Genomic DNA, 14,567 nt, shown 5'->3' with positions numbered 1-14,567 from the left:
CTATTCATTGCTTTTACTGTTAATTATTTATTACTTCTGAAAAGGTATAAAAGAGTTAAAGCTGGCTCTGAGTCTAATTCAGTGATTTAACTGTCCCTGTTTCAGGGAAGAAGGCTGCTGTAGCAATCCTGAAGAGGGCTGCTTCAGAACTGCACGGAACTTCAGAAATCACTGGAAGTGAAGAGTATTTTGGATAAGTGGGTGAGTACCACCTAGAAATTAGACTTGATATTTGGGAGTAAGTTCTCAAATTTAGTAATGTTCTCAAGGGTTTCACTTGGGGACGGAAGGACAGATTTATCTTGGTATAGACTGAGATTATGTGAAAATTGTGAACAAATAGTTTCCTGTGTTAGTCAAGTACTCGCCTTCTATATAAGCAGTTCTTAACTCTGAAATACCTCTTTTCCTCTGATGGTTAATAGATTTCTACAGAAAATAGCTTAATTTTCTTCCCACTTTACATTAAAAAAAACCACCTTCCTTTTGAAATAGAAATTAAATCTTTCTCCTTCTCACTGGAAGAGATCAGATTGTGACTTGTATGAATTGCTAACATCCAGACACAACAATTCATCTTGTAAAGATGCTTTAGGACTCATACTACAGATACAGGAAAAATTCATACATGCTTTTTAACACTGTCGAGTGATTACTTAAGAGAAAAGGTATTTCTGGAAGCTGGGATGTCTACACTATTTGACAGCAACAGTTGCTAAATGGTTCAGTACCATAGGAACGTTCTGTGCCAAATTAAAGTTATGCTACGCCTGACTCCAGCAATGGTACCTTAATATTGGAACTGTTCGATATTTTCCATAAACAGTATAAGAAGCATTGATTTGTACAGTCTCCTTTTTACCAGAATATATTTAGCTAAACAAAACTATTTGAGGAGAAAATGGAAGTCAATTGCTAACAGTGTACCATCTGCAGAAGGTTTCAGACTAAACTGTCCCTCCTGTATTTTAGGTAACCCCACTTTCACAACTTTTTTAAAGCTATCTACTTGACTGTAGAAAAAGGAATATTACCGTATCCAGAACAGGCATTCAATATGACACAAAAATGAAGTCTAGACTGGGAGTAGAAATCACTGAAATCCTGCATGGATTTGTCAGTGTTGCTTTTGCAGTCTCACTGACTTGAGCGCAGGGAAGACACATGATTACTGCAAGCAGAAACTTGGTCTTCAGATTGCAGTGTCTGACAAAAATCTAAAGAAGTGACATTCCCCTTAGCTGAAAGAATCTGAATTTTGCCCTGTTGGTGGTGGTCATTCGCTGAAATGTTTTAACAAATAAGGGAAAGGACTACTTAAGTTCATATTGCTAGTGCCAGCTGCTTGAGATATGGATCCAGAAATATTCATTAATTCTTCATTCACACAACAGACCTGTCTTAAGTGTTTAAGTCTGCTCAAAGAACAAGAGGAAGATTCAGCCATATGAAAAATGTGACAAGGGAAGGCAGGCATAAGTTATCCTTGCTACTGTCTTAGCTGTAAGGTGGAGTTAGATCTCTTTAGATGCTTGGCAGATTGTTTCTGATTGAGCCTGTGCTGTTTCTGTTTACTGAAACAGAATATATATACCCCATATACCCTCTTGTAAGCTCTTAATTCCAATTTGATGCTTTGTTCATGTTCTGTCAGAACTTTCATTAATTCAATTATTGACGCTATCCATACATGAAATACTGTAGAGCATGAGGGTGCTGCAGTGAGCAAGCATTTTTGGTAAGCTTTTTAAATGTGGCATGGGCCAAGTGAACTCTTTGAGATTGAGCAACTCTCTTATAAATTGAAATACAGTTGCCTTTCAAGAAAAGCTTTCAAGATCTTTTGGAAGAGTAACTTAGCAGGAATTGACTAAGGTCCTTGGCAGCAGAGGGAAAGAAGTTGTTTGCAGGATTTTGGTATTGTCTGCACTGGAAAGCAGAGAGGGAAGAAGGCGATTTTTCTGGCTTTAGCACTTACAGGGTGCTGTCATGTATAACTTCTCTTGCTTAAAAGCTCACCCTGATTTCTTGGAACAATCTGAAGTACTTGCCTCAGTATTGCCAGTACTTCCATAGGGCACAATTTCTTAAAAAACCTCTTATGTGATGGCCTCAACACAGTTTCCACTGTAAGCTGCTGTTTCAATAAACTGTTACTCTCCACGTATTATATCTCACTGCCTTGTAGATTCTTGTCTTATCTACAAGGTGACTTGCATTTGAAAGTGGACCTAATGTTATCATAATGTTCAAGTGAGCGAAGATCTTGAAATGTGCTGTCATTTGAAGATACTGAGCTAGAACCCAGTAATCCATACTCCAAATGAACTGAAGAGACTGATACACTGCCCAAGATAATACAATGAAACAGTGTTAATAACAGATTACCCATCCTCCCTGAAACCCTAGAAACCAGTTTAGTTTCTTAATAAATGATGATTAAATTGTCCTTTAATATTATTAAAGCAAATATGGTGATGGTCAGGCAAGAATCTTCTTGACAGATCAGTAAATAAATGGACCCCTCCTTTGCAAATCCATCCAAGCAATGTCCTAGCTAATACAAGCTCTAATAATAACTAGAATCATACTACCAATTAATCCAAATGTCATGGCTGCAACTCAAACATTTGTAGTTCCACCTGACTATCTAAACTCCTTTTACTGTTGCAGTGGGACTGATGTTCCTTTTCTGTCACAGACAGCATGTTTACCAAAGGGCCTGATACAGTAGCTCTTTTCTTTGTGCTTTACCTGTGCTAGGAAGTACTGTGCCCGCTCTAAAGAGCATGCAGCCCTTAAGCTTAAGCATAGTTAACATGTGTGTTTTGGTTGCTCTCAAAACTAGATTCAGTTTGTTACTACACCTTCTTAAATGACAGTCTGACTTTTGAAGGAAATACCTAGATGTATTACAGGTTTTCAAGTCCTTGCTGGGTCAAATTTATGGCAATTTTGTTGTGATTTTTTTTTTTACATAAACGAAACACACACACACTCACCACACACACCCCCCACCTTGAAAACAACTGTTGCAGCTGAAGAGTACACCTTTCCCTCTTTTCTTCTACAGCTATTACCTAAAAGGGTAACAGAATGGAGAACAAACAACAAAGCAATGGTGAGGTGAAAGAAAATAAGCTGGTGAAGAAAAAGGTGAGTTAATTCCCCAAATCCTCTATCACCACATTTGTTTGCTGTCTGGGGACAGGAGGTGAAAAAATAACTATTTGGAACCTATATGAATACTTGCAGGCATTGGCTTAGTGTCCTAAACACAGGAATGTGGTTGTTTCCTCTCTCCCTTTGGTACCTGGAGTGGCAATGGGCTTACCGTGAGGCCTCTCATTTTTCCTGTTTCTCTTTTCTCATGTAATGTCTGTTTTTGAACAAGACAAAAAAAATAATGGTTTGGGCAAACCATATTGGGATTAAGTAACTTTAGGGTAGGTTAAAGACTTTTTTTATGGGAGAGACTCCCTCACCGAGGGCAAGAGTAAGATGTCAGAGAACACTTTCTGTGCTTTCAAACTTCTGAAACTCCAGTAGGATACAGGAAAAAGCTTTTTGATTTTTATCTGCAACACCTGTATTCTAAAAGAATCTGCAAACCTATATATTCTCCTTTCTCTCCATCTACTCTAACATGTAACAAAAGAGCAATGTATGTTTCTTTCGATGGGAACACGGATATTTGAGCAAGGGGAAACTGACAGGATGGAAATTAGAGGTGTGTAGATAGTAGCATGTGTTTAGTTTCTCTAACTTACGAATGACAACTGTAAAAGCTCAAAAACTGTGAGTGTGTTAAGGTGAGGGATTACGTACCTATTAATCATGTGCAGCCATATTTGCAGTACGCTATGTAAAATAAAACTAAATAAAATATAGGTGTCTGATTCATCTCACATACATTTTAGAGGCTTGATTCTAACTTGACTCTTTTACTGCCTATGAAATCATAGAATCATTAAGGTTTGAAAAGACCTCTAAGATCATAAAGTCCAATCATCAACTGAACACCGCCATGCCTACTAAACCACATTCCTAAGCGCCACGTCTACATGTTTTTTAACACCTCCAGGGACTAGTGACTCCACCATTTCCACGGGCACCCTGTTTCAATGCTTCCACTCTTTCAGTAAAGAAATATTTGCTAATATCCAATCTAAACCTCCTCTGATGCAACCTGAGGCCACTTTCTCTTGTCTTGTTGCTATTTACTTGAGAGAGGAGACAAACACCTATCTCACTACAACCTCCTTTCAGGTAATTGTATACAGCGATAATGTCTCCATTCAGCCTCTTTTTCTCTGGACTAAATAGGCCCAGTTCCCTCAGCTGCTCCTCATAATACTTGCTCTCTAGCCCCTTCACCAGCTTCATTGACCTTCTCTGGACACACTCCAGTGCCTCAATATCTTTGTTGTAGTAAGAGGCCCAAAGCTGAACACAGTATCTGATGTGTGTGCCCACCAGGACCACGTACAGGGGCACAATAATTTTCCTACTCCTGCTGGCCACACCATTTCTGACACAAGCCAGGATGCAGTTGGCCTTCCTGGCCACCTGGGCACACTTCGGCTCATGTTCAGCTGGTTGTCAACCACCACCCCCAAGCCCTTTTCTGCCAGGCAGCTTTCTATTCAGATATCATAAATGATGTCTGGAGTATCTATATATACTGACATTTCTCCATGTGTATGATCATTTTAGATGTTAATGAGTAGCATCTGGCTTTCTATTCAAACACTGCTCAACTTGACACTTCCGAGTTGCTGCATCATAAGCCGCTTTCAAACCTGCAGTGCTTTATGGCGTTACTCACTGTGTCTGAGAAATCTAACTAAGCTAGTTGTGCGGTATGTAGCATGTCAGATGTGGAAACAGCACAGATTTACACCAATATTAACTGCAGCCATCTGGGAATAGTTCCCAGAAGCACTTTATACTCATCCACTGCCAACTAGATGGTGTAGTTTAACTCTTAGCAGTTCAAAATCCCAATGTTTGCAAATAGGTACCTTCAAAAATAATAGCTAAAAGCTTTTATCTTCCCAGGTAGCATATCTAATTGCCATCAGTTACACAGCAGTACCGCGCTGTGTCAGATTTAAACCTTCTCAGGCTGTGGAAACATCCATATGCTGTGTGGTTAGCATCTTAAAATGGTTACAAGTCTTGTGCTATCTTTTCAGTCTTGACAAGACCATAGAATCAGAGAACAGTTTGGGTTGGAAGAGACCTTAAAGATCATTCAGTTCCAACCCCCATGCCATGGGCAGGGACACTTCTCACTAGATCAGGCTGCCCAAGGCCCCATCCAACCTGGCCTTGAACACCTCCAGGGATGGGGCAGCCACAACTTCTCTTAGGCAACCTGTTCCAGTGCCTCACCACCCTCATGGTGAAGAAATTCTTCCTGATGTCTAGCCCAAATCTGTCCCTCTCCAGTTTATACCCATTTCCCCTAGTCCTATCACTACAAGCCTTTGTGAACAGTCCCTCCCCACTTTCTTGTAGCCCCTTTCAGGTACAGGAAGGTCACTATAAGATGTCCTTGGAGCATCCTCTTCTCCAGGCTGCAAGAGTCCAGCTCTCTCAGCCAGTCCTCACATGGGAGGTGCTCCAGACCTCTGATCATCTTTGTAACCCTCCTCTGGACCTGTTCCGACAGTTCAATATCCTTACGTTCAGGATTCCAGAACTGGACACAGTGGTCCAGATGAGGTCTCCCAGGAAAGGAATAGAGGGGCAGAATCACCTCCCTTGACCTGCTGGCCACACTTCTTTTGATGCAGCCCAGGATATGGTTGGCCTTCTGGCCTGCGAGTGCACATTGCCGGCTCATGTCAAGCATCTTCTTGTCAATCTGCACCCCCAAGTCCTTCTCCACAGGACTGCTCTCATTAACATCATCTCCCATCCTGTATTGAAATTGGGGATTGCCCCGATCCAGGTGTAGAACCTTGCACTTGGCCTTGTTGAACCTCAGGATGTTCTCACAGCCCCACTTCTCCAGCCTGTCCAGGTCCCTCTGGATGACATCCTGTCTTCCTGGTGTGACAACTGCACCACTCACCTTGGTGTCACCTGCAAACTTGCTGCAGGTGCACTCGATCTCACTGTCAATATCATTGAAAAAGATACTAAATGGCACTGTTTAATGAAGGAGAAAACCTTTCTTCTTCCTCCAGCGTCTCGCTCCCAGAAAGGCAGCTCGGGTTTGCAGACCTGTGGCGTGGGGCACCCCCGCAAGCCGTGAGGAACACCCGCTCCTGGCATTTCCCTGCATCGCCGCGTTTAAATCCCCCCCACTGAGGGAAGAGGCGTGCAGGGAAACCACACTCGGGAGCGGAGGGCACGAGCATTCGCTTTAAGTTACGTGCCGGGCGGCAAACAGCCGCCCCGGGGCTCTCCCGCCTCCCTCCGCCGGGGCCGCCGCGCGGGGGGGGGGGGCGGAATGGAGCGCGCGGCGCGGCGCGAGGCGGCGGCGCTGGTGGCGCGGGGACCGCGGGGCGGCGGCGGCGTAAGTAGCGCGGGGCGCCCCCCACACGCACCCCCGCGGCGTTTCTGGGTTCAAAATGACCCTTTTGAGCGGTGGGGCGGGAGCCAGGCGGGGAGCCCGGCCTGCGCTGAGCCTCGGGCGCAGCAAACCGGACAGGGGGGCGATTGCACTCGTTTTTCCAGCGTGGTGGGAAGGGAGGAAAGAGCGAGGCTGGTGCGCGGCGGCTGCGGGAGCTGGAGTAGCTCCCTGCTGGCTCCCCCGAGAGCCGGGGGGTGGTAGCAATTCTTCCCTGAATATCAGTTCTTTCCCAAATATCAGTTCTTTCCCAAATATCATCTCATCCCCGAATTCCAGTTCATTGCCCGCGCGGCGCCGCCGAGCCCTTCTCCCCTCGGAAAGTTGTCGTTGCGGGAGAGGCAGAGCTAAAAATACCGCGGGGCTGCAGAGGACGGGCGGAGGGCAGCGCGGGGAGAGCGGCGGGCGCAGGCGGAGCTGAGCCGCTTCTCCCCCGCACAGCTGTGTCGGCGAGCCCTGGTGCGAGGGTAAGACCTGCAGGGGGGAGGCTTGGAGGTCTTCCCCGCTCTCCCGCGGCCCCGAGGGACAGGACGACCCGAGGGAGCGGGTGCCGAACGGGAGCGGCCGCGATCGCTTACAATCGTGGAATATCACAAGTTGGAAGCGGCCCGTAAGGATCATCGAGTCCGACTCCCTGCTCCTGACAGCACTGCCTAAAACTGGACCGTAGGACTAAAAAAGCATCATCCAGGCTCTCCTTGACCTGATGCCATGACCACTTCCCTGTTCAGTGAAAAACCACCCTCAAAGTGCTTGCTCCCCGATTCCCTAAAGCTGGAACACTTTGAGGTATCCGATAAGGTGCTCCAGAATCCAAACGATCGGTAGGAAGTCTTGCCAATATCCCTTTAAGAGTGGTAAAACTTCCTTACGTGCACTTGCAGTTGTGTTTTGATCTGAGAAGGGGTTTGTAACTAACTAACCGACGTACAACATTCTAAACTGTGTTTTGAAAACTGAAATGCGAACTGGCGTACATTTTTTTTTAAAAAAAAGCAATTTAAGGCTCACAGTAGTTGACCCAAAGGCTCTGCGCTGAACAAGAGCAGGAGTTGTGAAAAGCATCTTTGAGAGCACGGTGCCTTGGGACCTGTAGTAAGACCAAAACAGGTGGGCAGCTCTCAGGGCTTTGCTGTGAACTGGCATGCAACTTTCCTGACTGAACACTTAATTGCTGTGGTGGCGGTCACACCTACCTGTCCGTGTGCTGACGGCAGCGACACGTGAGCACACGGATGGCAGTGAAGTTAAGGAACACCTATAAGGAAGGTGTGGTCACCTTCTTGTTTCCTGGTCACTATAAAATACATAGGGTGTTGCTTTTCCTTTTGTTAATGTTGCCACAGGGTTAATGTTTTTCTGAACAACAGGTTGGCGGTTTTGGTTTTTTTTTGCATTCTTGCTTCATTGTGCTTTCATCTCTTATCTGGTGTTGCTGAAGCCTGAGCAAATATTTAAAATAGTGTGTGAGGAGACAGGTCGTAGAGAAGTTGGTGTTCCAAGAACTGTAAAACTCCGAATGGAGAAACTCTGAGGTTTTCTGAAGCAAGCTGTATACTTGAAAGATTCTTAGTATTGAAGTAGGCTCTAAACCCACTATTTACAAAGCTTGAAAATATAAAGTGGATATGGGATTTTGTAATTCAGCAGTGCTTTTTTTTGAGAGTTGCCCTGCATTATCTTCCATTGAGCCTCATGTGCGTCTAATGTGATTGTCCTGAAAGGTTTAAGCATTCACTGCACTTTTTAATAAACATTAGGCTGTATGGTCTGACTCATTTTGTTTGCAGGATATTTCTGATCGATGTAATGCTGTTGGAGCAAAGCCCTTTAGCAATATTGCATTAAGATTACCGCATAGCACTTCTGAACTTGTACTTATCATTTCTAAACCCTTTGGGAGCAGCCTGGTAGACCTCCAGGAATATTGTCATCAGAGTCATTAGTTCAGAGTGGTAGCAGTTCCTCCCACGTGTAAGAATGCTTGTGTGTGGTAGAGAAATAAAAGCTACATAGTATGAGGTGTTCTCACTAGAATCTAAGTAAAGCCTTGTGTCAAAATTTCTGCTTTTTCTGCCAAAGTAGCGGTGCAAAGCTTTGTGTGTGTGGCAGGTTCATTTTAAGAAGCTGGCTAATAATAAGAAATAGCATTTGCCTTATGTAATAAACTCCACGGGATACATTTCTTGCATGAGGCTTTCCCCCCGCCCCCGTACACTTCCTCCTGACCCGACTGAAAACAAGCTGGTTAATGAACTGTGTAATCTTTTTAGAAGTTCCCACACATCCTGAAGAAGTTAAGAATGCTCGTCTGTCCCACAGGGTGTGTTTTGAGCCCTCAGGAATGGCTGCTACAGAGCGTGGCAGACCCTGCGCACAGGGCTGTGTGCTGTGGTCCCTGACCCGGCACCGGAGTATCTCATCCCTTCTTTATGGATCACAACAGTGTGGAAAGTTAACTCTGGCACATGCTAACAACAACGGTGCATTCAGTTGCCCTGTGAGGCTGGTAGAGGTTGTTCCAGTGCATTGTTGCTGCTGCTATGCTACGTGCTAGCTACACAAACCTAGTTTATGGTCCAAGTCTTCATTTTCAAAGCAAATGTACAGCTTTGTGCAGTTGACAGAATGTATTGACTGTTAACCTGCTGCGACTGCTGTAAGTGATATAACCGAAAGTGAGTTTGTTAGGCCTGCTTAAGCAAGTTTTTCTCCCTTTGGAAGAATTGAGGGCTCAGTGAGTGGTGAGGCTGGACATAAAGTGACAGAGGGCTGAGCCTGAAATTCTAGGTTCTTAGCAAAATTGTTTTGTTTCTTTTTAAAATTCAAAACATGTTAAGTAGCCATCCACTTGAATTTATTCAATAGTCAATAAAGGCGAGTTGTCTTACATAATCTACAGAATGATATTCACAACTGACTAGCCACCAGAACACTAATGTCTCTTAGGTATCGCAATGTTCGCTTCTGCTGCTTTCTGTAATGGAGCAGAACTGAGTGGCAAAAAGTAATACTGGTGAAGGTGGAAAAGACCCTAAAATGCAAAATCTCTCAAATCATCTGGCAAACTTCAGTATATAAGCAGTCCAACCTTTTATTCAACAGCTGATGTAGGAGAAGAAACTGTTAGCAGAGGTGGACTGAAAACAGCATGAGGGGAATGTAGAAGAGCTGAGAAAGGGGATTACGGGTGTGTAACTGGGGGGAAAGGACAAATGGCATCTCCAACAGAGTGTGCATGGCAGCATGTTACTGATGGAGACTTGCACTGGGGTTACAAAACCTAGTTTGTAGACAGAATTTTAGTTTTGGGGGTCACAGTTCCAGTAATCCTCACTGTTGTGATCCAGTCCTGGGACTGGGGGCACACAGTCTCCCAGGCTTTCACCTAAGTCAGGTTCACCCACAGACCCATTGTATCAAATATAGGCTACTACTTGATTTGTTGTAAATGGCATGTTGCCAACAGTTTCCTTTGATAGTATGTTTCTCCATCATTTTACTTCTTGGTGTGGGCGCTGATGAGATGCTTGCAGCGAAAATCTGCAAGGTTGAAAGAAGTTCAGATGTTTACTTATGTCTCAGTTAATGTTAACTGAGATGCTGTCACTTCAAATTTACTGTTCCTTGGGTTGCAGAAAGTTGAAGTGTTTCAGGTCACTGTTCTGCAGCAAGGAGATCTGCCTGCAGAAACTACGCAGGATAGTGTAAGGAGTATTTAAAACCTGAGGTATGTTAGTTTAAAGTGTACTAACAATGGTTACATGTTTTCTTTGTTTTTCAGAATTGGTCTGGGAGTCTAATAATAGCCTCTTTAACTGGTGCTTTTGGATCATCCTTTCTTTATGGGTACAATCTCTCAGTGGTGAACGCTCCTGCGGTGGTAAGTGACTGACAAAACTGGAATTTAATATCAGTAGAGGGCAGCCTTGTCCAGCTAGTGTGCTTCTTAATATCCTGCTTTTATAATCCTCCTGATATAGCAGAAGAGGTTAAATCTTGTAAAGGAACTTATCTTTGCCTGAAAGTTTTTCTGCTGTCCATGAGGTTTTCACAAATTCAGTAGCTGTCAGGAAACTAAATACTGCTGTTGAGGTGAGCAGGTGCATGTGGTTTGGTTTTCATTCTCTCCAAGCCCAGAATAATACTAAATCTTCTTGCACGCTTTTGTGTGATAAAGTGTTCTTAATAGTTTATCTTCCTAACGAGTAGCTCTGCACACATGTTCAGCAACTTCTGTTTACATCATTCAGTTCAGGAGTGTTGCGCAGCATTTCATTCCCACTGTACCAATGTTATAAATAATGCCTCTTGCTTCCTGTCAGATAATGGGCAGCTTCTGTGATTTGTGGTGGTGCCTTGTTTGGTTCTGAATTCGATACTGTTATATTGACCATTTATTGTCTGCAACATATGGAATAGAGCACTGTGGAATCAGTGTACAGTATTTCATTAAAATATTAGTTATCACAAATGTAAGTCTGAACATTTTCTTTTTACGCTGGCTGTCTAGAGATCTGCTTCATTCAGTCAAGCACAGCAGCAAGCAGTTGTGGTGGTTGATCCTGCCTGGACACAAGGTGCCCACCAAAGCAGCTCACCAAAGCTGCTCTGTCACTCCCCTCAGCTGGACAGAGAGAGAAAATATAGCAGAAGCCTCATGGGTTGACATAAGGACAGGGAGAGATCATTCACCAATTGCCATCACAGGCAAAACAGACTCAACTCGGGGAAATTAGTTTTGTTTATTACCAATCAGATCAGAGTAGGGTAATGAGAAATAAAAGTCAGTCTTAAAACACTTTCCCTCCACCTCTTTTTCCCAGGCTTAACTTCACTCTAAAACTCTCTGCGTCCTCCCCCTGAGCAGCACAGGGTGATGGGGAATGGGCATTGCAGTCAGTTCGTCACATGTTTCTGCCTGCGACTCCTTCCTCCACAGGGTTAGGCTCCTCACCCTCTTCCTCTGCTCCAGCATGGGGTCCCTCCCATGAACTCCCAGTTCACCACGAACTCCCAGTTCCCCATGAACTTCTCCAATGTGAGTCCTCCTCATAGGATGCAGTTCTTCACAAATGTCTGCAACGCGAGTCCTTACCACAGGCTACTGTTCTTCATGAGCTGCTCCAGCATGAGTACATTCCATGGGGTGCAGTCCTTTGGGAACAGACTGCTCCATTGCTGATCCCCCATGGAGTCACAAGCCCTGCCAGCAAGCCTGCTCCAGCGTGGGCTTCTCTCTTCATGGGTTCACAGGTCCTGCTTCAGCATGGGCTTCCCGCATGGCACAGTCTCCTTCGAGTGCATCCACCTGCTCCGGCGTGGAGCCCTCCATGGGCTGAAGGGGGGCAGCCTGCCTCACTATGGTCTTCACCATAGGCTGCAGGGGAATTTCTGCTCTGGTGCCTGGAGCACCTCCTCACCCTTGTTATTCACTGATCTCGGTGTCTGCAGAATTGTTTCACGTATTCTCACTCCCCTCTTCAGCTGCAGTTTTCTGTTGTGCGAGTTTTGTTTTCCCTCTTTTTAACTATGTTACTGCAAAGGTGCTACCACCATTGCTGATGGGTTTGGCCTTGGCCAGTGATGGGTCTGTCTTAGACCCAGCCAGTCCTGGCTCTACTGGACATGGGGGAAGCTTCTTCTCAAAGAAGCCACCCCGTAGCCCTCTGCTACCAAAGCCTGGCCATGCAAATTCAATACAGCAATGTAGTGGAATTGCAAGCAACACTGTTTTGAAAAAGTTGCTAGCAAATTTTGCGAACTAACTGTGGAAATTCCATTTCAAATTAGTTCCCTTCCAAACCTAAGCTTCTTCTCCTATGGAAATCTCTTACAAAAATGTGTGGCCATGTTTCCATGTAAACAGGCTTGTCACTTTAAAGAAAGGTGCAATATTTATGCAAATAATGAAAGAAGATTTTTTTAAAAAAACTTATGCTTCGTATTTGTATTTTGTTTGGTAAACTGGTGACCCAAAGGACTAGGAAGTCTTACCATGCCCTCTGGGAATTTTCTTGAAGCTCCTGGTATTTTTTCTACCAGTAACACATGTTAGACAGATGGGGTGTTTATTCTAGCATGACACATCTAGGCATCACTTCACCTTGCAGTCATCAGAAGATAAACATGGCTTAGAAGAAATCAACATGAAGCTGAAATTCTGAGCAATGACACTGATTGTCCTTTTGGTAGACATCCTTCCTGTACTGCCTCAGTACTGTCAACAGTGCAGTGAAAATGATGTGATTTTTCAAGTTTTAAGTGCTGTTTAAAAAAATGGACTGTCCTGGTAATCAGAGTTCTCCTGATGCTTTCTGCAGGAATAATGGAAAGAAAGAATGATAGGGCACACTGCTTGGCAGCACTCAGGAGCTTCGACTTGAACCCTGCAATAGATTATAGGAGTGACCAGAGTGTGGGTGGGGAGGTTGAAGGTGCAACCGTACCATGACAAATGCTAAATTCAGACTTTGTGGTTAGTATTACTTCCAGAATTGTCCATTTTTGCTTGAAATCTTTACAGTTGTTCTTGGGACTGAAATAGGGCACCATGTTAATGGCTTTGGTCATACCGTTGATATGTATGCATGACGTCTGCCCTTTGCCAGCATAGTGTTGTGGTATTTGGTAGAGAACTTTGTGTCCTTTATATTGATGTTAAGCCATACGTTAACTTGGGCTAAGGAGCTCTTATGCATCCTACTGATGAGGAATACGTAGCTCTGTAGCTCAAGAGCAAAATACCAGTGTGGCCTTTGGTCCTCTCTCTAGCCCCAGGTTTAATCTGCCTGTTCCTGTCCCCAGAGCCATGGTCAGCAGGTTGAAGGGGAGAGCCTGAGTCCTGCTTGTAGCCATGGTGGAGAAGAGCAAGCCATAGCAAAGCTATGCTTCTTGCAGCACAAGAAAAGGAACTTTTGCCCCATCTGTTTTCCCCCTGTACGTCACCAAATTAGCCTGCTGCAAGGTGACCCTTTGGGAATACTGATGTGAGATGACTGAGGATAACTGAAGGGGAGCAGCTTTTAGCTGTAAATAAACACCACAGTTATAAGAGGTAATATTGAGACTGCAGTAATTCCTAAAATCTGTAAACTGGGTTTCATTTATAAGCTTGTCAGGACAAATAACTTGTTCTAGTGACATGTAGCTTACCACCTGGATTGTATGACCATCTCTCCATAGGCTGTTGGATATCTTCTACTTTTATTTACTTCAGCATAATTTCTTTTGATATCTGAAGTCCTCCAGCTGTAGAGAAGGACTGTGTGATGCTTTGAGAGGCGTCGAAAAAATGCTTGATAATGACTGCTGACTAAAACATGGGATATTTCCAGTGTCTTGGGACTGAACACATCAGCATGATGACTGAACTGGGAGCTGGGGGTGAAGGGAAAGTTCATTTAAGACTGAAGCGTTGAAGAACTCTTTGTAAATTCTTGTGTACATTTCTTTTCGGTCCTGAAAGTTGTGCCAGCTCATCACACTGCATGGAATACCCCTGCACCAGCTCTGCTTAGAGCAGAGGTTACTTCCCACTCATTCCCTACCTTTCTGTGGGAAAAAGCAGTAGCCCATTTTAGGTGTGCTTCCCTCCGCACACAGTGCTTGACCACACAAGAAACCCAGAATCAGAAGTCTCCAATGGCTTGTTCAAAGAGTTACCAGAACCTATTAAGAACATATGGGAGCATTTGGCAGTAAGAAGACAAGTGCATTAATTGAATACAAGTTGAAGCTGTCTTTTTTTGAGCTGCATTTCTACAATTCATTCCATGAAACAGTTGTGGCCAAGATTTATAGAACAATGCTGTGCTTTGTGCTCTGTGTGGGAAGTGAAGTCTCTGCTGTTTACTGCTGTGCAGCCCGTGCCCCCTTCCTGCAGGCAGCTGCAGCTCTGTATTCCTTTTAGAGCTGATACAGGGAAATTAAGACTATTGCAAAATTGTATAGCCTGCTGTGTCATCCACTTCAATGGTTATCA

At 44.3% G+C, this 14,567-nt stretch overlaps 1 protein-coding gene across 3 annotated transcripts in view; it reads left to right on the top strand.

Annotated features, from left to right (window-relative positions):
• The window catches only part of SLC2A9 (solute carrier family 2 member 9), a 130,715-nt gene that overhangs the window by 19,980 nt on the left and 96,168 nt on the right, over positions 1-14,567 (top strand). For 2 of the 3 annotated variants that reach the window (XM_009559516.2, XM_054066104.1), the window contains exons 2-4: positions 106-201; positions 3,074-3,156; positions 10,368-10,466. In XM_009559516.2, coding sequence (XP_009557811.2) covers positions 3,097-3,156; positions 10,368-10,466 — 159 coding nt within the window. In that variant the 5' untranslated portion in view covers positions 106-201; positions 3,074-3,096. Of the gene's footprint in view, positions 1-105; positions 202-3,073; positions 3,157-6,342; positions 6,530-10,367; positions 10,467-14,567 lie in introns of those variants that run through there. The other variant, XM_054066103.1, reaches the window with a different exon arrangement.

The sequence above is a fragment of the Cuculus canorus genome, chromosome 4 (assembly GCF_017976375.1).
Source record: "Cuculus canorus isolate bCucCan1 chromosome 4, bCucCan1.pri, whole genome shotgun sequence".
Classification (NCBI taxonomy): Eukaryota; Metazoa; Chordata; class Aves; order Cuculiformes; family Cuculidae; genus Cuculus; species Cuculus canorus.
Note: the sequence above shows the minus strand (reverse complement) of the source record. Positions and strands in the feature narration are given on the sequence as shown.